This window comes from Pseudorca crassidens, chromosome 1, assembly GCF_039906515.1.
Source record: "Pseudorca crassidens isolate mPseCra1 chromosome 1, mPseCra1.hap1, whole genome shotgun sequence".
Lineage (NCBI taxonomy): Eukaryota > Metazoa > Chordata > Mammalia > Artiodactyla > Delphinidae > Pseudorca > Pseudorca crassidens.
This window is the reverse complement of record NC_090296.1, coordinates 187742104-187766374: the sequence shown is the minus strand read 5'-3', so window position 1 is coordinate 187766374 and position 24271 is coordinate 187742104. Positions and strand designations below refer to the sequence as shown.

At 40.8% G+C, this 24271-nt stretch overlaps 1 protein-coding gene across 7 annotated transcripts in view; it reads left to right on the top strand.

The window, feature by feature from the left end:
* PRTFDC1 (phosphoribosyl transferase domain containing 1) overlaps positions 1-24271 on the top strand; it is a 101745-nt gene that overhangs the window by 23260 nt on the left and 54214 nt on the right. For all 7 annotated transcript variants that reach the window (XM_067703440.1, XM_067703468.1, XM_067703431.1 and 4 more), the window contains one exon: positions 1875-2058. In XM_067703440.1, coding sequence (XP_067559541.1) covers positions 1875-2058 — 184 coding nt within the window. The remainder of the gene's footprint in view (positions 1-1874; positions 2059-24271) is intronic.

The following is a 24271-nucleotide window of genomic DNA, read 5'->3' as shown; positions in this document are numbered from 1 at the left end:
CCATGACTGTAACCTCCTGGAACTCTCTATTAAATCTGTGACTAGTCTGCTAGGTAGTTGCTCAAACAGGACTGCAATTTCAGGATAACGGGGCCCCTGGCCCTCCCTGTTCGCATGCTACCAAGATGGCCGTGTTAACTGATGGTGTTCCCCATCGGGTGAGCAGTGCCCCACCCTGCTTGACTACCCGGTTGAACAGTAGAGCAGATTGGGGGCCAGGGAGAGGGGACCATTCTCAGGCAAGAATACCACAGATCTGTGCTGTTTCTACCCAGTGTTCAGTGTTTTCATGAATAAATGATTCTCAGTTTGGTGCACGCCTTTGGTTGATTTCCAGAGCGCTGAAATAGTTGCTTTTGACAGTTTTGTCCGACTTTCTACTTTCTCTTTGTGAAGAGGATGTGTTGACCTCCTCACTGCATCATGCTGGAAACAAGTGTCCCTTTTTATAGAATATCTGGCATGCTGGGGACTTTCCTGGCGGTCCAGTGGTTAAGACTTCGCCTTCCAATGCAGGGGATTCAGGTTCGATCCCTGGTTGGAGAGCTAAGGTTCCACATGCCTCATGGCCAAAAAAACCAAAACATAAAACAGAAGCAGTATTGTAACAAATTCAATAAAGGCTTTAAAAATGGTCCACATCAAAAAAATTCTTTAAAAAAGGAATATTTGGGGCTTCCCTGGTGGCGCAGTGGTTGAGATTCCGCCTGCCGATGCAGGGGACACAGGTTCGTGTCCCGGTCCGGGAAGATCCCACATGCTGCGGAGCGGCTGGGCCCATGAGCCATGGCCGCTGAGCCTGCGCGTCCGGAGCCTGTGCTCCGCAACAGGAGAGGCCACAACAGTGAGAGGCCTGCATACCGCAAAAAAAAAAAAAAATATATATATATATAAAAGGAATATTTGGTATGCTGATGTACGTTTCGTTGATCATATTTTGAGACACATTACATGAACCCATGGTTGTCATTTTATATGTATATGCATGCACATATACACACACAAATAAAAAAACTATAAAAATATATAAAGTATATATATTACATATTTAAAACATAGGTGATATAATATTTTATTTTTTCACATCATTCACTTCATCTGTTTTAAATCTAATTCAGTTTGAGGTGCCAGTGGGAATATTTTAGAAAGTGTGCGCCTTCGATCCTACCTTCATTCAAGGTTTTAGTGTTGTATGGGTGTATGGGCAATGGACTTATACATATGAAACAATGAGAAAAAATACAATGACAGTTCCACATTAGGTGTTGGATGCCAGCCCAAGGCTGCATCATGGTAGAACTTCAGGAGACACCATTCAAACTGTGATCTGTGGAGATGGTGTCCACTGAGATTGCCCAGAGCACCTCTCATAGAGGTAACGTGTTATCTTCATCAAATATAAGTCAAATATTATTCTTTCGATAGTTACTGTGGTCTTGACTTTTCCTCCAGTCTCGTCTAACGTGGTCAGGTGGGTGAGTCATCCTCCATTTCCTTCTTCTCTGCTTTAAAGGGAACGTAATATCACCACATGCCATCATAGCCTCGTTAAAGCTAACAGCGAGGCTCTGTAGTGATCAAATAATAGCCTTCGTGATCTTTGACATCATATTTTACACCTTAATCATTTTCTGTGATGCAGAGGAGCAAAAATGTATGATTGATGATGTGTTTATTAGAAATATGTTTTGAACACTTTCTCTTTATCCAACTTTAACAGAGCTTCTTTATCTGTAACATTCTGTCTCCCAAGCCCTTCTCCACATTCTCCTGCATAATCTAATATGTAGAGTACATCATGCATTTTTTGGGAAAGGAACAAAAATGCTCAGAAGTAGTCATGCTTTAATATATCTTTTAATCCCTTCTTTCAGAATTGAACGGCTGGCTAAGGATATTATGAAAGACATAGGATACTGTGACATTATGGTCCTGTGTGTACTTAAAGGAGGCTACAAGTTCTGTGCAGATCTGGTAGAACACCTTAAGAACATCAGTCGAAATTCTGATAGATTTGTCTCTATGAAGGTTGATTTCATCAGACTAAAAAGTTACAGGGTAAGTTATGATTTACTCCATTTTCATTATATGATGTTCAGAATGAACAGTGCTATAAATCAAAGAACTAATAATATTATGAAGATGAAGGATGTATTTTATTTTAATTTTCAAGATACTACAACCTGTAATTCAGATAATATTCTTTGGGCAGGGGGAACCCTCCTATTATATTTCCCATGTAGGGAAAGATGATTCAGGAATGATTCATGCTTTTTTTATGGTTATAAAGTTGAGTGGTTATTTCCTGGTGCCTAGTCTCACCAACGGCCGTGTTGAGAATGAGTATTAAGGAAGTCCAGTGAATACAGACGTGTTTCTGCTCTGGATGTCACTATTGGCCCTGGAGACCTGTGGGAGGGTGTCCCCCCCAGAGAGGTGTGTTAGTACTTGGGTGACTGTGGTCAGGGCGTGGAGGTAGAGAAGTAAAACCTGTAGGGACAGTGAGTTATCAAGAGCAACGAGGAACTTCCACCAGTCTGTGCTGGGTTTTCTTGGCCACCACTGGATGGAATTGAGAGAGATTATTCTCCAAGGACGTCTGCCCTTAGCCTTCCCCTCTTTTCTCTATGCTGTTGCCTTTTGTGATGCTTTTTAAAAAAATATTTATTTATTTATTTATTTGTGGCTGCACTGGTTCCTCGTTGCTGCGCACAGGCTTTCTCTAGTTGTGGCGAGTGGCGGCTACTCTTCGTTGCGGTGCGCGGGCTTCTCACTGCAGTGGCTTCACGTTGCAGAGCACAGGCTCTAAGGCACGCCATCTTAGTAGTTGTGGCGCACGGGCTTAGTTGCTCCGCGGCATGTGGAATCTTCCCGACCAGGGCTGGAACCTGCGTCCCCTGCATCGGCAGGCGGATTCTTAACCACTGCGCCACCGGGGGACCCAGATAAGCTCTTTTTGATGAACTCAGAGTCGATTGACTAATCACCTAATCATGGGAGTGAATTCCTATTATATTTACAAGTCACACCCGCATGTACGTGGAGGAGATTATACACAAAGGGTGTGTACACGGGGGATAGGGATGGGAGGGCATCTTAGAATTCTGCCTACCATTCTCTTTCTTTGACTCAGTTGCCTCAGCTCTTGAGTATCTGGCAAATTAGTTCTTATTTCTTAAGATACTCTATTTTCCTGATGACCTCTCAGGGCAGGATGAAGCTGGGGTTTTTTTGTTTTTGTTTGTTTGTTTTTGCAGACATCTTAAACCTAATTTATTGGTTTCATCTTCTCTTAAAAATCTTTTCTCTCTTGAGGTGTCTTTCATCCTGATTTAAGTAGCTGTGCTTCCTTCTTAGACTTTTTTTTCTTTTTTACTTGACTCTGATTCTTACTGTATTTTTCCCCAGCAAACAGCTTTTTAAAAAAATCTTTTAAAATCTTAAAAAAGTTAAAGTGAGGTTTATTGAAGCATAATTTACGTGCAATAGAATTTCCCTCTTTTAGTTTGCAGTTCTATGAGTTTTGACAGATGCATACGGTCATGTAAGTCGCCACAATCAAGGCATAGCACAGCCCTTACCACAAAAAATGCCCTTGTGTCCCTTGGTAGTTAATCCTTTCCCCAGGCCCCAGGCTCTGGCAACCACTGATCTATTTTCTGTCCCTGGAGTTTTGCTCTTTGCAGAATGTCGTATAATGTAATCAAATATCATGTGGCCTTAGTAAATCTGTAAAGCTTAGCATCATTCATTTGAAATTCATCCCTATTGTTGTGTGTCCCAATGGTTCATTTCTTGTTGTCAAGTAGGATTTCATTATCTGGATGCGCCAGTTTTAAAATCATTCATCAGCTGTTTGGTTTGTTCCCTTTTTGGGGTGATTATGAATCAGGCGGCTCTAAATATTCACCTGCCTGTTTCTGTATGTACTTATGTCTTTGTTTCTCTTGAGTAAATTTGTCTTGAGATTCCTAGGTCATACGGGGAGTAGACAGAAGAAATTGCCAAGCTGTTTTCCAAAGTGATTGAATAATTTTGCTTCCCCACCAACGTGCATGAGAGTTCCAGTTGCTTCACATTTTTGGCAACACTAGGTATTGTCAGGATTTCTTTATTTTCTTTGTTTTTTTACCCATTCAGCTAGCTGATAGTATCTCACTGTGGTTTTAATTTGGATTTCCCCGGTGAATAATGATGTTGAGCATCCTTTCATTGAGTAATCTTTGCTTAATTCAAGGTCATGAAGATTTTATCCTCTATTTTCTTCACAAAGTTTCCTAGTTTTAAATTTAGATCTAGGTGTGTGATCCATGTTGTGTTAACTTGTTAATATGGTACAGATCAAGGTTTTTTTTTTTTTTTTTTGGCAAGTGAGTGTCCACTTGTTCCAAGATCATTTGATGAAAAGACTGTTCTTTTCCATTGAATTGCCTTTGATCTTTGACTGGAAATCAATTGACTGTATGTGCATGGGTCTATTTCTGAGCACTCTGTTCAGTTCTGTTCATCTACGTGCTTATTCTTTGGTCAATACCACACTGTTTTGATTACTGTATCTGTACAGAAGTCTGGAAATCAGGTAGTATGTGTCCTCCAACTTTGTTCTTCTTCATAACTGTTTTAGCTATTCTAGTTGTTTGTCTTTCCACATAAGTTTAAAAATCATGTTGTTGATTCCTACAGCATAACCTGTGTTCTGCACAGGTGTATCTGAGTTACATGCTTCTTCCTGGGATGCATGTTCAGAAAATGACGGCGTTAGGATGATCTGAGGGTGGAATTTTTGGTTCTACGATGTCAAATGGTCATCCATCAGATTTGCACAGGACCAGTTTAATGGTTGGGGGTCTTGACTGATTTGACCTGGGCAAGACTAACTCCGTTCCTGAAAAAACAACTGTACTATAGCAATCCATATGTCAGAGGTGTTATCTATAGGGGGTGATGAAAGGCGTCTTGTGATATATTGTCTAAGCTACGTGAAGCTTGGAGGGTATGCAGTTTTTGAAAACAAAGCAAGCTTCGTCAGTGAAGGCAAGTTACAGGATGTTATTTATTAAGCAAGTTATAGTTTAAGGGATCTAACTGATGACTGCCCTTGGTTTCACTATTATATACAGTAAGTTTTTCTTTGAATTTCAATTTCCAGTTGCCTATTGCCAGTATATAGAAATACTGCTGATTTTGTGTATCAAATACTATGACTTTTCAAAACTCTCTTATTAGTTTGAATAGCTTTTTTGTAGATGCTTTTGGATTTTTCTATGAACACAATCATTTCTTCTGTGAATAGAGATGGTTTTACTTCTTTCTTTCGAATTTGTGTATTTCTTTTTATTGCTTTATTGCACTGGCTTGAACTTCCTGTACAATGCTGAATAGAAATAGTGAAGGAAAGCATTCTTGCCTTGCTCTCAGTCAGTATGATTTTAACTGTTGCATCCTCAAATTTTTGATGTATTGTTTTCATTTTCATTCAACTCAGACTATTTTCAGATTTCCTTTGTGACTTCCTCTTTCACTCATGGATTATTTTTTGTTGTTTAATTTCCAAATATTTGGGGATTTTCCAGAGATAGTTCTATATGATTTCTAGTTTAATTCTGTTGCAGAAAGGATACTTTGTATGATTTCAATTCTTCTAAAGTTTTTGAGTCTTGTTTTATGGTCCAGAATACTGTCAATCTTGCTGAAACTAAAAGCATTAGGATCCATGTGAGGTTAAACAATGTTGCTAACTCTCACTGTCCATTTCTCTAAACATCCTCTGTTTCATCAATGTTTTAACCTAGAGGCACACATTCTAACACTTATTATCTCATGTTTATGTGATACTAGTTCTGAACAAGTGTTTGCATTTGTATAGCTCCAAGACTATCGTGATCATTTTTGCTGCATCTCGACAGATATTTTCAAGTCACCGTATTTTTTTCCCTGGGGATAGGGCTATGGGGGCGCCTGCCCAGGGTTCTGATGAAGGAGGAAGGCAATAGTAGACTTTATTTATTATTTATTTTTGGCCGCGTTGGGTCTTCCTTGCTGTGCACGGTCTTTCTCTAGTTGCGGCGAGCAGGAGCTACTCTTCGTTGCGGTGCATGGGCTTCTCATTGCAGTGGCTTCTCTTGTTGTGGAGCACGGGCTCTAGAGCACAGGCTCAGTAGTTGTGGCACACAGAGTCAGTAGTTGTGGCTCACGGGCTCAGTAGTTGTGGCACATGGGCTCAGTAGTTGTGGCACACGGGCTTGGTTGCTCCGCGGCATGTGGGCTCTTCCCGGACCAGGGCTCGAACCCTTGTCCTCTGCATTGGCAGGCGGATTCTTAACCACTGCGCCACCAGGGAAGCCCTAGACTTTCAATCTTTACCACTAGTGTCCATTCTCACACACAGCACATTTTAGTTTTTGTCCCACCCTTAAATCCTGTAGGAGCCAAGGATAATTGTGGTGTCTCTTCTCTTCCCTTCTTACAAAATGTCCTTCATCTTGTCCATCACCAAGGTGACAAAGATCATCTCCTGAGAGATGACCTCACGTAAAAGCCTGTCTGCTCACTCAGAGCCAGCTTTTCCCCTGATTAAATTCCTCAGAAATGGGTGGAAAACCATATTCATAGACAAGGCTATGAGGTGAACAGCCCAGCTCTCTGCTCATAGAGCGTAAGCTGTCCTCATCCAGAGGTGAATTCATTGCCCTCAGTTTAGTCTTGAGCTGACCATCCCTTTACACGCTTGAGCTCCTTCAACATTCCCGAGGACAGAGACCTATTAAGACACCACCAAACAAGGGGAACAGGGCTATAGCTCATTCTCCTCTGAGGGTGTCTGGTGCTCCCCCATACCTCCAAACCGACTCATCGGGAGCAGACATCTGGAAAACATCTTAGCAGAAACAGTGGCCACCAAGGTGTTCTCTTCATTCCTTTAGAAATTTCTGGAGGGCAGTCAGGACTCTGGGCTGTTGTGAGTGCTGGTCAGAAGCATCATGTAGTTTTACTCCCTCCTATCCTTCTGCTCTGTGATTCTTTTTATTTTTTTTATTTTTTTTTGAGGAAAAAAGTTGGAAGTTCAGTTTACTGAGAGGCAGTGTGTCTCCTGGTCACAGCCATCAGCATTCATAGTTCTCTTTAGGGGCTCTTTTCCCAGGAGGGGTCCCAGTTGTTTGAGCCCTCCACTGTTTACCAAGGGACCTTCCTGAGGGATGGATGGTCCAGATATCTCAAGGCTCTAGGCAATTTGACTTGTCTTTGTTTTGTATTAAACTTCCTGTGAGACATGAAGTGAATTTGCATGAGTGATAACCATCTAGACGAAGATTACTTAGAAATTAGCATTAGGCTAATTCATTGGAGAGCATGGCCTCACATACTCCTGTTCTTTAAATGAATTGAGAGGCACTGGCTGCCTGAATTCCTGAACATTTCAAGTTTTCCTTCCTCCTTCCCTCCGTTCTTTCTTCCTTCCGTCCTTCTTTCTGTGTTTTCACTAGTGTTCATTTAGCATTTGCCAGATGAATTCATTATCTCAGTTAATCCTGAGTGTAACTCTGCCAGGTATCACTCATCTCTTCTTTTATTGATGAAGAAAAAGAGGCTTAGAGAGGTTAATTAAGTCACCTAAGGTCACACAGCCAATAAATAGTAGAGATAGCACCAGAGCCCAGACCCATCTGTCTCTCAAGCCTGTGCCCTTTGCAACATATCACATTTCCCACAGTCTTTTCTAAGGTTTTCCACAAAATTTTACTGTTTCACAAGTTACTAATAAAGGAGTTGGTTTTTTCCCTAAAATATATGTAAGACAAATATAAAGTTCATATATACAATTATCATCATTATGCAATAATTTGCCTTTAAGAAACGGTGACCTTACTTGAGAAAATCTGGAAGTTGCATGAAGAAAGAACTTATTACATGTATTAAACCCCATATGCCCACAAATGGCTATACTTTGTAGCTTGTCTTATAAGATCAACAAAACTAGTGAAAGTATTCAGTGTTTATTTTATTTAACAAAGAATCAAATATCAATTATTTCTCATAAAAATGTTTTTGTCTACGGGGCCTAATTTTTCAGCTGATCTAATAATCCAAAGATAACACTCCATTACATGAGCACCTATTTGTGTTACACCATTATGTTACACATTTTAAAAATATTTTCTTTTTCTCAAAGTAATACATTCAAGTAGGTTAACAACCCAAACAAAGAATTTGATCGTGGTAGTTTTATGGAATAAACAACTTGAAAATCCTCTTGCTACAGACATCTAAAAATGCTAGGTGAATGTAATAACTTTTAAAAAGCCTTTTAAATGCTTATTGGAGCTCACAAGAAGGTAGGGAATATCCAAGGGGCAGGAATGAAGATCTGAGAATCAGCGCATAAGTGTGAACTGGGGGCTCCCAGGAGGCAGGGTTGGGAGCTGTTGTCTCAGTAATCTGACTTTAACCCCCATGGAGAGGCAGATGGTAAAGGCTTGGACCCATATAAAATGGGAAGTTAGATGAGACCCTCATACAAAGCCAGTGCCTTCAAAGGTATATGCCCTTGCTGAAAAAAAATCCATCCTTTAGTAATGGAAGACCCTAACAAACTAGCTTGTCCTTCTTGGCCTGGGCTGGAGTGGGAAAGTGAAATATCCTGTGGGAACTTTTAAACAGGAGTCTGTACCTCATGTGAGTTTGAGGTTTTCGTTTCCTTTACCTGCATCATCTGGGAAATTCCAACCAGAGAATTTAATATTAAAATTGGTCTCAGACCACACTACTCCCAAATTCCCTGGTAGAAGCAAGTGGAAAACCTCTCTGGAGGGAATATCTCAACCTAGGCAGGATTCCACGGATAAGCCTCCCTTAACCTGAGCTCACACACCCAAAGCACAACAGATGCATAGAAACAATCTACCATAGGCCAGATTGGCTGGCAAAGTAAATAACAAAAATAGGTAAACAAGCTATGTGAAAGAGAATATAACATAATTATGCTTAACATGACTAAAGACATAAATTAAAGGATTTAAAGGAAAGATAAGACGACACGAGAAGAAAAAATAAATGAGACCTTTGGGGAGGGAAATTATAGAATGTCTAGCAAGGAAAAAGGTACTAATTGAATGGATAAGAAAGTAACTTGAATGATAAACAGATTGAATGTTGTTATGGGTATGAATTTTGAACTGGAAGATAGATCTGAAAAACTATCTAGAAGGTAGCATAGATAGAGATGGAATATAAGAAAGAGAGGATGGGAGACACGAAAAATTGAGTGAGAAGCTCAAAGATGTGTCACCTAGGAACTCCATATGGAAAGACCAGAGAGAATTGAGGAGAGGCAATTTTTGATAAGATAATGCGAATCACATTCTAGAGCTGATAGGAGACATGAATATTCAGATTCAGGAAGCACAGTGACACCACAGGTAGACACATCCTGGTGAAACTGAAAGGCAAAACCCCAGAGTCAAAGAAGGGATTGTAAAAGTAACTGGGGAGAAAAGGAATATTGCCTTTAAAGGAATTACCACTATCCTGTCAACAGACTTCTCAAAGGCAACAGCAGAAATCAGAAGATGTGGAGTAGTAGTATCATTTTGAGAGAAAATAACTGTTAACTTAGATTTTCATTCCCAGCTGATCTTGAACTCAAGCGTGAGTGCCAGATAAAGACTTCAGTAGTCATGTTCTAGAAGAGTTTCCTGATAACAGATGCTGACTGAAAACATCTCCTAATTTATTTTAGTATATTTAGGGTATATTTTAGTAAAAAGGAAATTGAACCCAAATGAATAAATGGTGATGCAAAGAGATTGACAAGCATGTAGGTAAATCAACAAACTTTTGATTGGTTCAAATAATTGTTGAAACAATAACACTATAACCCATTTTGGTGGTAAAACAAAGTGGAATTTAAAAAGACCAGAATAATAGCATTCTAAGGTTGTGTATGGTTTAGGAGAAGCATCGAGAGGTTGATGATTTACAAAATTTCAGTTAGGCATGCCTGTTAAAAATTTAAGTGTAACACTGAAAGAATAAGAATACTATGTATATTATGTATAACTTTCCAGCAAATAGAAAGGACGAGAAAGAATAAAGAAAACTCCAAACTTGATTGATTCAATAGTAGACAGAAAACGAGAAACAATTAGGTAATATTGTTATACCCATTTTACAGATGAGGAAACTGAGACCTGAGCTGTTAAGTAATATGTCCAAGGTCAAACAGCTTGTAAGTGGAGGACTAATATTCAAACCCAAGTTCAACTCCAGAGCCCAAGATTGTGACCACTAAAACATACCCTCAATCTAGAGATGTGTTGATGGGTTGAGATGTATTAGGTTAAAAGGAGGGAAATTTCACCAAACATATCAGCATAATTTTTTCCCGAGGTTTATTTTAATATTTACCTTACTAGGTTAAGCCAGCTCCTGTAATTGCTAGAAGAATGACAGCATCCATAAACAGACAATTAACTGCTTATTTTTCTGAAATGTCTTATATTTGATATTAATAAACTATGAAGACATACCCTCCAAAAAAGTGAATAATAAGTATTCACAGCTGGTTTTCTTGTGAATGATGGGAAGCTATGATTTTCTTTTCCTCTTTGCCCCCTACACTATGGAGATTTTCCAAAAGATAAGAACATTCCCTACACCTGCTTTCTCTCTGGATTCACTTAGAGCTGTTGCTCTTGGGAAGCCAGATCCAGCAGAATTTCAAAGGAATCTTGAGCACCAAGCTCCCTACCAACTCTGGAGGGTATAGAGACTTGAAGCAAAAAGAAACAGGCATCATTCAGCTACCAGTTGAGCTCCCCAGTTTAGTGTGTTCTGAGAAAGCTCTGTAAGGGTAGGGGTGGGAAGACTTTTGGAATATCTGTTCTAAGGGGCTTGGGAATAGAGAAACGAGAGGGTTTGAGAGAAGTGGGATGGAGTATTAGTAGGTGTCAGCAAGTTACTTCTCAGCCAGCTTTTTTGTACATGGATGTATTGTTTGCCAAGTGTTTTTCCTTTATTCCCTCTGAAAACGTTGCCTTGATTTAAAGCTTCGTTAATTTATGTACAAGCCCACATGAGGATAAAGTGTATTTCAGGGAGCTATACTCTGATTTCTTTGTTTTCCACCAATTTGGTTAACTAACCTGCGAGCAAAGTAAAGTCTTCATCAAACTTCAAGTCTTTACAAACTGAGACTTTAGGCAAGTTGTTGTTGTCCTGGATCCCTCCCCCATGCTGCTTGCACATGCCCTGCTTGTATTCATTAATAATTCCTGTGTGTTGGCAGCGCCAAGGGAAAGCTTTCTGGAGATAAAATGGAATCCAGAGTGTGGCTGCAGTGGGACTGAAACATTTGCCATGCAGGGCATGTGGGCCCCTGGGGAAGCTGGAACCTTTATTAAAGAGGCTCATTAGAGCAAAGAGTTGGCCACAGACCTATTCCCATGAAGGAAGGGGAAAGCTAAACTACATTTCTTCTCTCTCATTCCCAGAGTTCAGAACAAAGGCTTTAAGTCAGTCCTTTATCATCCATGCTAGTGAGGAATGGGGACCCGTTAGATAAACCAGATCCAGCATCCTGAGTGTTAGTGAGTACTTTTCACTTCACCCTGCAACAGCCTTTCACTGAAAGTTTTCCACATAGTAAGGGGGCCTCGTGTTGAATGCCCCTTTCTTTTGTTTTTTTTTTTCAGTTTATTTAAACAAAAACAAAAACAAGAACTGTTCACCCATTTCTTCTACCTCTCACCACCCTAGCCCCGCTGCCTCTAATAACCACCTGTCTGTTCTTTGTATCAATGAGGTTTTTTTTTTAGATTCCACACGTAAGTGATCATATAGTATTTGTCTTTCTCTGTCTGACTTATTTCACTTAGCATAATGCCCTCAAGGTCCATCCACGTTGTCGCAAATGGCAAGATTTCATTCTTTTTTATGGCTGAATAATATTCCACTGTGTGTGTGTGTATACTATATCTTCTTTATCCATTTATTTATAAATGCACACTTAGGTTGTTTCCATATTGACTATTGTGAATAATGCTGCAGTAAACATGGGGGTGCAGAAATCTTTTCAAATTGGTGTTTTCATTTTCTTCAGATAAATGCCCAGAAGTAGAATTGCTGAATCATAGGGTAGTTCTATTTTTAATTTGTTGGGGAACCTCCATACTGTTTTCCGTAGTGGCTTCATCAATTTACATTCCCACCAACAGTGCACAAGGGTTACCTCTTCTCCACACCCTCACCAACACTTGTTATTTGAAATAGAAAATATGAACAGACCAGTTACTATTAAGAAGATTGAATCAGTAATCAAAATCCTCCCAAAAAACAAAAGTCCATGATTAGACAGCTTCACTGGTGAATTCCCCTTTTCTTTTGGAGACAGGCAGTCCATCTTTAGCAGAGTCCCATATCAGGCTTGGGGTGAAGAAAAGGACCCCAGTTCGATTCTGTAGAGAGGGACATGTGGAGAAAAGAGGTCCTCAGTTCTTGGGGGTGCTGGATGGGTCTAAGACAGAGAGGATTATATGTGTGTGTATGTGTGTGTGTATCTATAGTATGTTTGTATATGTAATTTGTATATATGTATATACATTTTACATATATATGTGTATATCTTATGTACATATATGTACACATGCCTTTTTAAGCTAGAAAGGGAGGAAAACTAAAGGAATAGAAAAGCAGAAGAAATAAAGGAATGAAAGAGGGAAGGTAAGAGAAAAGAAACTCCAAAAGTTACATTTTGTTAAATCTGAGACATCATTGATGGTAAAGAACACCGTTACTTTATGTACTACTAAGAAAGAAAAAGAATGCTATAAATTAAGCCATGACGTGACATGATTGTAAGATGCATCTTGATTTTGGGTATATTAAAATTTAAGGAAAATGTACAACTTGGAATTGATGAATTGGTAGTTCCACCCTTTTGGGCAGTACCAAGTGTTTCAATCGCTGACATGTGGCAGAAAACATTGTCCTTACCCTTTAGTTATTCTTAAATCTCAGGTCCCGTAATATTATTCCAATATTCTTTTGCAAATGGTAGGATATTTCTTTGAGACTACAGATCTTTTCTACCTTAGTATCTAAAATATTTTTAATATACTCAAAACATTTATGCAGACTTCAAAGGGAGAGTTATTTAGTAAAGAATAAACTGGGGAAGGCCTGGGTGGTTTGATTCAATCCACATAAATCCTTACGCGTCATCAAAATCACGTATGAAAACCAGAACATAATTTCTCTGTGACCTCGGGATAGAGATGCTGAAACATCTGTCATGTTTATATGTTTACTGAAACAAAGAGCGTTGACATTACTTGTTTTGTCTTTGACCTTTGGTTCTTAAGATATATTTACTGCTGGCTTTCAGGATGCATGGATGAAGGAACTTGGCATGAAGCAAATATCTAGTTTGATCTTAAAAGAGATCATCTACTGTTGCTCTAGGGAAGTTTACTTTGAGATTTCTAATTCTATCAAGTAAAATATATTAAAAAAGGGCTTCCCTGGTGGCGCAGTGGTTGAGAGTCCGCTTGCCGATGCAGGGGACACGGGTTCATGCCCCCGTCCGGGAAGATCCCACATGCCGCGGAGCGGCTGGGCCCGTGAGCCGTGGCTGCTGAGCCTGTGCGTCCGGAGCCTGTGCTCCGCAACGGGAGAGGCCACGGCAGTGAGAGGCCCGCGTACCGCAAAAAAAAAAAAAAAAAAAAAAAAAAATATATATATATATATAAGTGAAACCAAACTGTAATAAAATGGTAGGAATTATAGCAACATTTTTAGTTATAATTCCTAGTCTTTATTTTGTACATATCTATGCATTTTCTTATTGTACATTCTTTGTATTCAAATTTAATTTTCTATAGAGATGCTTATTAGGATTTGTCTTTCCTTAGGAAGAGCGAAAACTGAGAGGGCAAATAAGAGAGTAATGCAGAAGCAATGATTAAATTGTAGAGGCAACCGAGCTTTCAGAGAACACTGGGGACAGAGCTGGGCTTAACTCTGTATCTGCCTCAGGCTGGGGTTGGGTCCGGGACAAGAAATCAGACCCAGCCTGGAGGGGGGTGTGCTGGGGAGCGGACTTTGCTGCCAGTGCAAGGTGAAGTCCAGTGCCGCAGGTGTAACAGGTAGTAGAAGGATGGACTGAAGGACCACAGCCTTTAGAGCTCCAAGCACGAGGCTGGTAGTATCCGCCAGCTCATGTCCTACTATTGGTTCTACCATTAATAAAGCTGGGTATTCGCTGAGTACTTATATATTATGGCAAACTATTGTTCTAAGTGATTTATATGTATGAACTCTTTAAACCCTCACAAGACCCCTATGAAGTGGGTGCTCCTAATACCCCTTTTTCACAAGAAAGGACACTGAGGCCAGAGAGGTTAGTTGGAACCCCAAGGACACATGGCCAGGAAGTGGAGGTCTGTCAGACTCCTGAACTAGGGTACCACGGCTGCCTTTGGGGCTGTGGAGGAGGCAAAGGACCCCAGGGCCTAGGAGGTAGACAGGTAGGAGAAGGGAGCACCCCCAATTCCTTAAGAGTGCTGGGCAAGCCTCAAACAGGACAAGCCACAGATCCAGAGTACAGTGGGTGTTGAATCTTGAGAACAAGGCAGAATGCCAGAGCCAACAGGAGAAACGTACTACTGAGTCATGGGGCATGAGGTCCCAGACGCCTGCTCAGCAGTTCCAAAGAGTTTCAGTCCCTGTCTGAGGTTGGGTTTGTTCCTAGAGATTTGATGAGGTTGAGCCAGTAGGTGAGGTGTGGGCGGGAGTCAAGTGACTTAGCTATTAGAAGAGAAGGCTGCAGCACCTGCCAACGGGGCAGGGCCTGGCCCACCAGAAGGCGTATGTACTAGGAGTATTGATGGCATCACATGCCCCAGGGTTCCAGTTATATTTCATGTCCCTGCCTTGCCCCATATATCAGTCACAGGCATGCTGGACCCATGAAACTCGGGTGTCCTGCCTGTATACAGTAAGAATGCTAAAAATCATTTAAATCCTTTTGTACCTGACCTTTTCCCAAAAAGATACAACGTGGTGTTTTATTAATTATGTCCAGACAGTGTCTAATTTTTGGCACAAAAATAATTGCTGGCAGCAAAAATCCTTGCCCTTATTTTTAAGTTACGTTATGTTAATCAACATTTTGTTACTGATATAGAATATGAAACCTAGCATCAAGACCATAAAGCCTTGGGGCTTCCCTGGTGGCACAGTGGTTAAGAATCCACCTGCCAATGCAGGGGACATGGGTTCGAGCCCTGGTCCGGGAAGATCCTGCATGCCGCAGAGCAACTAAGCCTGTGCGCCACAACTACTGAGCCCATGTGCCACAACTGCTGAGCCCATGTGCCACAACTGCTGAAGCCCGCATGCCTAGAGCCTGTGCTCCGCAACAAGAGAAGCCACCGCAATGAGAGGCCCGCGCACCACAACGAAGAGTAGCCCCCACTCGCCGCAACTAGAGAAAGACCTCGCGCAGCAACGAAGACCCAACGCAGCCAAAAATAAAATAAGTAAAATAAATAAATTTATTTTTAAAAAAATTCTTTATGATGGTCATTGTGCTATAACATAGTTTGAGTTTAATGTTTTGATTCCATTTTAGGTTATAATATGGGTTACTTTATGGAATGAGTTTGCCATTATTAAACACAAGATGATTAACGACTTAGGTAGTTTCAACACATATTAAAATTCTTGAGATTCATAGCTTTCAAGGACAAGAATGATTTCACTTTCTTTTTGTTAATTTGGCATTCATTTAGAGGATAGTTTTGAAAATACTTCTTTTTTTGTTTGCCTAGCATTATTTTCTCCTGGAGAATAGAAATGGAATTCAAACAGACATTGACAAATGAGAGTCTTCCATGAAAACAGGATGACTCTCAGGGAGGGAAAGGGCACAGCAGTACGTCAAGGGGCCCTGAAACTCACGCCAGAGACAGAAATGACTGGTCAGAAACGCCTCCGGAAGAGACTCAGCAGTCACTCTAGAGCAGTAGTCGTGATGAATCAGCAATGCTTTTGCTACAAATGCTAATCTAATACAGTAGTGGGAAGTATGGGTAGGCATGTGACACTTGGAAGCCAGGAATTACTCCTTCCTTTCTCATGAGCCCCTGCAGAAGTGCCGGCGTGGGCTTAGTGCCCTACTAACCTCTGGGGGTTGTTTTGGTTGTAGAGCCTCTTCTAATTAGGAAAGGCAGCTGGAAGAGATGGCTTCCAGAAGCTGCCCCAATTAGAATTCTGGTAAGGGTGCACGTCTGAAGTTCATCTTGGCCTGTGTTTAAGAAATCCGAGAAGTGAAAATGTAAAGTGGTAGCCCTCTTCCTATGAAGATAATTTATTTTAGAAAATTATCTTAATTGAAGTATAGTTGCTGTGCAATATTATACGTTACAGGTGTACAATATAGTGATTCACAATTTTTAAAGGTTATACTCCATTTATAGTTACTGTAAAATATTAGCTGTATTTTCTGTATCGTACAATATATCCTTGTAGCTTTTTAAAAAAATGTATTTGTTTTTGGCTGCATTGGGTCTTCCTTGCTGTGCACGGGCTTTTCTCTAGTTGTGGCGATCGGGGGCTACTTTTTGTTGTGGTGCGCGGGCTTCTCATCGCGGTGGCTTCTCTTGTTGCAGAGAACGGGCTCTAGGCGCGTGGGCTTCAGTAGTTGTGTTACACGGGCTCAGTAGTTGTGGCTCTCCGGCTTTAGAGCGCAGGCTCAGTAGTTGTGGCGCACGGGCTTAGTTGCTCCGCGGCGTGTGGGATCTTCCCGGACCAGAGCTCGAACCCGTGTCCCCTGCATTGGCAGGCAGATTCTTACCCACTGTGCCACCAGGGAAGTCCTATCCTTGTAGCTTATTTTATACCTAGTAGTTTGTACCTGTACATCTCCTACCCCTGTATTGCCCCTCCTCCTGAAGATAATTTCTTAAAGATGAAAATAGAATTTTCCCCTTATTCCACTGCTTTCTGAGCCCAAGTCACTCAGGAAGATATTAATTATGCCTCTATTGTTCATTTCTTTAAATCACTTCTAACTGTTGTTGAATTGTAGGCAGGGAAATAATTAACTACGGAAGAAACATAGCCTGGCTTTATTTCTTTATTTGAAGCAAAATCCACTCACTTTTAATGCAGATCAGTTTGGACCAGCAAAAAAGGATAATTTTTTCTGATGTTTTAAAGGTAGTGTTCTTGTAAGAATTAGAATTGTTAGTCATTTTAGATGATTAATGAGTATGTTTTAATTTGAAAACCAATATGTAATTCAGTTTGTTTCTTTTATTGGATAAATTTAAACATATTTCAAAAGGATGGGTTAATGCAGACTTTTTCGGGGATAATGGTTTTTCTGTCAGCAGTATTGTTAAGCTCATCTCTCCATACAGAACACATATACTAGAATAAATTATCCCTAATATTAGTTGTACAAATTCTTAAATTAAGATCTCTTTCTACTATAATAGTACTGTAATAGCACTATGCCTGGGTTTTTTCGAAAGTTGAGTTAGATTTATCCAAACTAATAATAATAATATTGAATAATTGACTGCAGTGTAAAAGTACTATTTTAAGTGCTTTACAAATATTAATGCATTAATGCCAACCACCGCCTTCTGAGTTAGGTATAATTATCCCCATTTTACATTTGAAGAACACGTGCCACAGAGAGTTTGAGAAACTGTCCCAAGATCACGGAGCTGGTAGAGAACGGGGCTGAGATGCAAAACTAGGCAGCCTGCTCAACAGCATGGAGGCTGGACCATGTCTCTTGCTGCTCCCAGAAGGACCCCGTCACTACAGATCACTGTGGCAAGGACCTCATTTCTCTGAGCTTTCCTGTCTTCTTTTGTAAAATGACAAGGGCAGCTTTCGAGATCGGTAGGGTTCCTGACAGATTTGAATTTATAGAATCTTTAAAATCCTGGGATGTCTGCATTAAAATGACAGATTGACCACACGTATTCGATTTACATTCTCCCCTGAAATGACAGTAATATATTTTATATACACTATATATAAAACCTCACGTGGCACACTGAACAGGAGCCAAGATAATAGTGCCAGGGATAATGGACCTAATGGCACGGGGTGAACAGGCCCCAAATGCCTGCAGGAATGACACGGAGAGCCTAGAGAGACTTAGGGCTCCAAAGGGGTCAGTGCAGCAGACAGTGGGCTCATATCTGAACAGACCATTTGGACTTCCTGGTTGCACTACCCCAACTCCATAGTTTGAAGTCATGTGACTGCTCTCTTCCCCTTCCAACCCACCCTCATCTGTCTCTTCCACTGTTGCAGAAAATTGGGGATTAAATTTTCAGAAAAAATGAACCAAAAGGTGTCAAAAGTGTGGACATCAAGTAAAGCAGAGGCCTGGGGGAATTCAGCTAAAATTTCTATATGAGATTTTGGGACCATCACTCCCTTCCTTGGCAGTCAGGCGTATTACTACTCCCACCCCCATCTAGTAAATCCATCTGTCGTCCCTCTCTGCCCCCAATGGACGCATAACTCCTTACAAAGGACTTTTCGTGTGTCTCACTTTTAAATACACTTTTAAAAACAAACAAGCGAAACGGTCTCTAACATGAAAGAGAAAGACTACACAACACGAAACAAAATAAAAGCAAAAAATATATAAAGGGAACTCCAAGAAAATAGAAGTAAAACAGGGAATAGAAGAAAATTTCAAAATATTATGTTTAATAATATTGAACATAGGTCAAAAATGAGATATTGTATCTCCAAAGCAAGAACAAGACTCTAGAACAGAAAAAGAGAAGACAAATAAAAGGGGAAGAAAAATTCTTGGAAGTCAAAACTATTTGCACGGTAGCAGATACTCTTGTTTGCCTGTCGAGAAACCATTCCTACCCCGACCATAACTTCTCCACCTCCCACTGCAGAGGCTGCTGATGCCGGCATCTCTCTTTCCTAGCCTCCCTTGCACTTAAGAAGTGGGCATTTGACACAGTAAAAGGAAGCCCACTGTGAGTCTTCTCAGAGGGAATAGTTTGTTTCCCTAATGAAAGGCAAACCGTGGGAGGAAACTCTCTCTCTTTAGCAAGGTGGGATTTTGTCACTGCGTGACTCGTGGAACTGTAGCGGTCTTCTCGGGACCACAAGAAGAAGTGTAAGGACTCATCTAATTACTGAGGATGGCGGGAAGGAAAGAGGGAGAGGGCCTGCGTCCTCAATGGCGCCACTGAGCCAAGGAGCTAACTCTGATCTCTAGGGCAATGGAAAGACAGGACGATACGGCAATTGGGCCATAAGAGGGAAGGTCTAAAGTTTAGGTGGAGGAGACAGCCTTGTCAGGAAGTGGGAGATGATGCTTTTGGGGGTTCTTTGAGCACAAGATTGCCATAGGCTAGTCATTCAACAAATAATTATACTATGGGTCAAGCCCTGTTCTAGGTACTAGGGAGACAGGTGTGAACAAAACAAATTTCTTGCCATTCTGCAGCTAACATTCTAGGTAAAACAGACAGGAAATTTAAAATAAGACAAAAACAAGAAAATATGAAATGTGTCAAGTAGTGAAAAATAGGGGAAAATAAAGCTGAATCAGAGAGATAGGGTGAGCTAAAGAGGGTCATGGGAGGAGTAGTCAGGGAAGGTGGACTTTAATTGAGGGTCATTTGAAGCAGAGACTGGAAAAAAACAGAGAACAAACCATATGGATAAGGGAGGTAAGCCCCCAGCAACGGAACAGCAAGTGTAATAACTCTTAGGTGAGAATGTGCTTGGCATCTTTGGAGAAAAGCAAAGGGGGCCAGAGAAGTGTAAGTGAGGGGAGATTGACAGCACATGAAGTCAAAGAAGTAACAGAACTAGAATCACACGATCTGACTTATATTTTAAAAGTTAAGTCTGTCTGTTTTGTTGAGAATAGAAAGAATGGGGTAAAGGTTGAAGCAGGGAGACATTTGGAAGGCCATTACAGTAATTTGAAAGATAATAATAGCTTGAATCAGGCTGGTTTCAGAAAATGTGGGGAGAAGTGTTTGGATTCTGTATACGTCTTAGAGTAAAGCCAAAACCATCGGCCAAATTTGCTGCTGTGATGGATTTGATGTTGCGTTTCAAGAGCGACTCTCAGGTTTTGGGCCTGAGCAACAGTAAGGACTGAGCTGCCATTTGCCTAAAATGAGGAAGAGTATGAAAAGAGGAGGTTTGCAAAGGAAACCAGGAGTTTGGTTTCAAGCTATTTTTCTTCTTGCTCATTTGAGACGAACAGCAGCTGGATATGCCAGTCTGGAGTTCAGAGAAAAGGTTGAGGATGAAGAGGTCAATGTATAGGAGGAATTTAAAGCCATGATAAAGGATGAGGTCACCCAGGGAGTAGGTGGAGAAGAGATCCAAGGACTGAGCCCCGGGACATCCTAATATTTAGAAACTAGGAGGGCAAGAAGAAACTAGCACAGGATTTGGAGGAGAAGCAGCCAGGGAGTCATGTCCTGGAAGCCGAGTGGAGGTGGGGCTGATCAACAATGCAGCTGATCGATGAGTAAAAAGATTGAAAATTCACCTCCAGATTTAGCAAGATGGAACTTGTTATTGGCCTTGACAAGAGCCCAAGTGTCTTAAGGAACAAAGAGAGAAGGACAGGTTCAGCAAATGATGCTGTCAGCAATAGCAGCTAACCTAGACAACCAGTCATCAGAAGTGGGGTACAACATTGGAAATGACTCCTTGCCTAGGAGGTGTGTGCGATTCTAACATTGCCTTCGGGGAAATAGAAGCCAAATGTTGGACAGGGTCATTAAAAGGAAAATAATGGTAAATAGTAATGGTTTTACCTTTGAGTTGAGTAGTAATTCTCTCCGAAGCTCTTATTTATTTGGAAGCATGGCTTAGGAAGCTAGAAGACCCATTTCCCTGTCCAGATGTCAGAGGTCTTTGAAAAAGGCAAGCGTAATAAAGAAGAATATGGAAACCATAAGCATAAACTTTAGAATAAAGATGCATCTGATGCAAATTCCAGTATGAAAGTTACTAAACCTTTCTGAATCTGAGTATTCTCATCTCAGGCTGTTCATGCCTATCTCATGAGAGGACTTTATGAGCAATAAATTAGATAGCCTGTAGAAGACCCCTAGTACAGATTCATGCAAATTGATGATCAATAAATAACAACTATGATTTATTATTATTATCATTATTATTATTATTATATCCTAGTTAGGGTCTGAGGTAGAGGCCACTTGCTTTGATGTGGAGAAGATGAAGCATTTGTTGACGTGAACCTAGTTGGAGAAGGAGTTGGCTGTGCCTGCAGTTTCAATAAAATTCTTTGAAAGGCATTTCTTATGGCCCAGACCTTGTAAGAAGCAGAGCAGGGCTGAAGGCCATATTTTCTCGATACATTCCAAAACAAATTTCACTGACTTCTCTTAAACTCTCCTCTTTAAACCAGATCATAGCATGTGTTGAGGTTAAGATAATACCACACCCCTGGGATGCTGAGGGCAGAAACTGAGCAGGAGAGAACACCTTGCTGCCTAAGGATGTTGCCAGGCCAAGAAGTACATCTTCGTGAAGCACTCGATGGCTGTAAACCTTCCTTCTATGTTTTCCTCTCACCCTTATGCATTTTTACTTTGGAGCACTGTGTACACATGGGTGTTGGTTCTGTTCTCACTGGTTCACAAAATAGAAAGCAGATAGCAAATGCCTAAGAAATAATTCTGTGGAAGTACATTATGACTTGCTTTCTATTTTCACAGTAACTCAGACCAAACTGGAATCTTTATAGTAGAAAGTGTCACATTCCTCACACTTGAGTAAAATATTTAGAAATTTAGCAGATGGGTTCTATGTCCTAAAACAATGTTTACTTGTAGCTATTATTGACTTCATTTTCTTATTTAAATATGTAATTTTGAGTCCTGGCTCTACGATTTGTTTTTTCTAACTGACTTGACTCTGAAACTTTATGGCATTGAAACACTTGAGCCAAGAGGTTCGTAGGGCTGTGTTAGTCTTGGATTTTGTTTTTGTATTACAGCTCATGGTCATTTAATTTATCAACATAAAAAAATTCAAACAAACGGATATTCCCAGAAGTCAAGTAATTTCCCCAGAGGGAAAATAAAGTGCCATTAATTCCTAAAGTTTAAAATCTTCTAACTCTCTTCAGTAATAACCATGGAAATCCTACTTCTTCACATGTGACCCAAAGAAAGATTTGTTTGTGCATCTTGAATGCACAGCTGCTTTGTATGTTTCCTGACCTTCACTTACATGCATTCTAGTCCCTATATGAGAGGCAAATAGATTCTAAAAATCTCTTTAAAATCACTGCCCGAGTGACCTTTACCCTTAGTAGCATCTGACTATAATCTGAATGAAAATACATTCTAAAAGGGGCATTGGAAATCATTTAAGTTAACTCAAAAGGGTCATTTCTGGCTGAAATGACACAAGTTTATTATAATTAAAAATTGCATTAAGCATCTCACAAACCTAACATACACATGAAGTTATTTAATGGGTCAGGCTTAAAGGAACTTTAAGATTGCTTGATGTTATTGCCTGACAGCTTTACACTCCCCTCTCTTTGCTAACCTAACTGTGAACTAACGAGAGGAAGACAATTACAAGGTTATCTCTTTTTCAGCATAGCGTTCCTCTACTGGGTGACTCTGCCTTGGAAACTGGGCAGCCCTAGAAAAGATAGTGTTTTCTCCATAAAGTAGCTGAAATTTCAATGGCAAATCGTATTAGAACCATTCAAGAGGCCATACTTGAAATCCTTCCTTTTTTTTTTTTTGCGGTACACGGGCCTCTCACTGTTGTGGCCTCTCCCGTTGCGGAGCACAGGCTCCGGACGCGCAGGCCCAGCGGCCATGGCTCACGGGCCCAGCCGCTTGGCAGCACGTGTGATCTTCCCGGACAGGGGCACGAACCCGTGTCCCCTGCATCGGCAGGCGGACTCTCAACCACTGCGCCACCAGGGAAGCCCCCTATTTGATTTAGTGAAAAGATTTTATTATACTGTATTGTCAAGCCTAATTTTTAAAAAAGTAAATGGGTAATATTTTCTGAAATGAAAATGTAAACATTTTCTCTGTTTTTACAACTGTAGTTTTTGACTTAGTAAAGGGAAGACTTTGGAGGGTTTTGAGTGGAAAGTGACAGGATCTGACTTTTGGTTTAAAAGGGTCACTCAGGGGCTTCCCTGGTGGCGCAGTGCTTAAGAATCCGCCTGCCAATGCAGCGGACACGGGTTCGAGCCCTGGTCCGGGAAGATCCCACGTGCCGCGGAGTAACTAAGCCCATGCGCCACAACTACTGAGCCTGCGCTCTAGAGCCTGCGAGCCACAACTACTGAGTTTGTGTGCCACAACTACTGAAGCCCACACGCCTAGAGCCCGTGCTCCGCAACAAGAAAAGCCACTGCAATGAGAAGCCCGCACACGCAACGAAGAGTAGCCCCGCTCGCCACAACTAGAGAAAAACCCACGTGCAGCAATGAAGACCCAACGCAGCCAAAAATAAAATTAATAAAATTTTAAAAAAAAGGATCACTCAGGATGCTGTGCTTAGAATAGAATGAAGGGGCAAGGGAGACCACTTAAGAGGTTACTGCAGTAATCCCAGTGAGAGATGGTGGAGCAGAGCGGGAGCAGTGGAGGTGGTGAGCAGTGTCAGATCCTAGATACATTTTAAGATAGAGCCAGGAGGATTGCATTGTGAAAGGAAAGAGGATGACAGGTGTCAAGGCTGACTCTAAGGTTTGGGACTTAGGCACCTGTTGGAGGAAAATATTTGCAAAGCATATCTGATAAAGGTCTCGTATGCAAACATATGAAGAATTCTTATAACTCATTAATAAGAGGACACATAACCCAATTTTAAAAAATAAGCAAAAGGATTGAATAGGCCGTCCACCAAAAAAGATAAACGAGTGGCAAATGAGAACCCAGGAAGATTCCCAGCATTATTAGCCGTCAGAGAAATGCACATCAAAACCACGAGATACCACTTCACACCCACTAGGATACCTATAATCAAAGAGTCAGAAGATGATGTCGAGAAATTGGAACCCTCATACACTGCTGGTAGGAATGTGAAATGGTATAACCGCTTTTAAAAACTCTGGTAGTTTCTTATGTACACTTGCCATATGACACAACAGTTCTGCTCCTAAGCACTTATCCAAGTGAAATAAAAACATGTTTTACACAGAGACTTGTATACAAATAGTCATAGCAACTCTATTTATAATAGC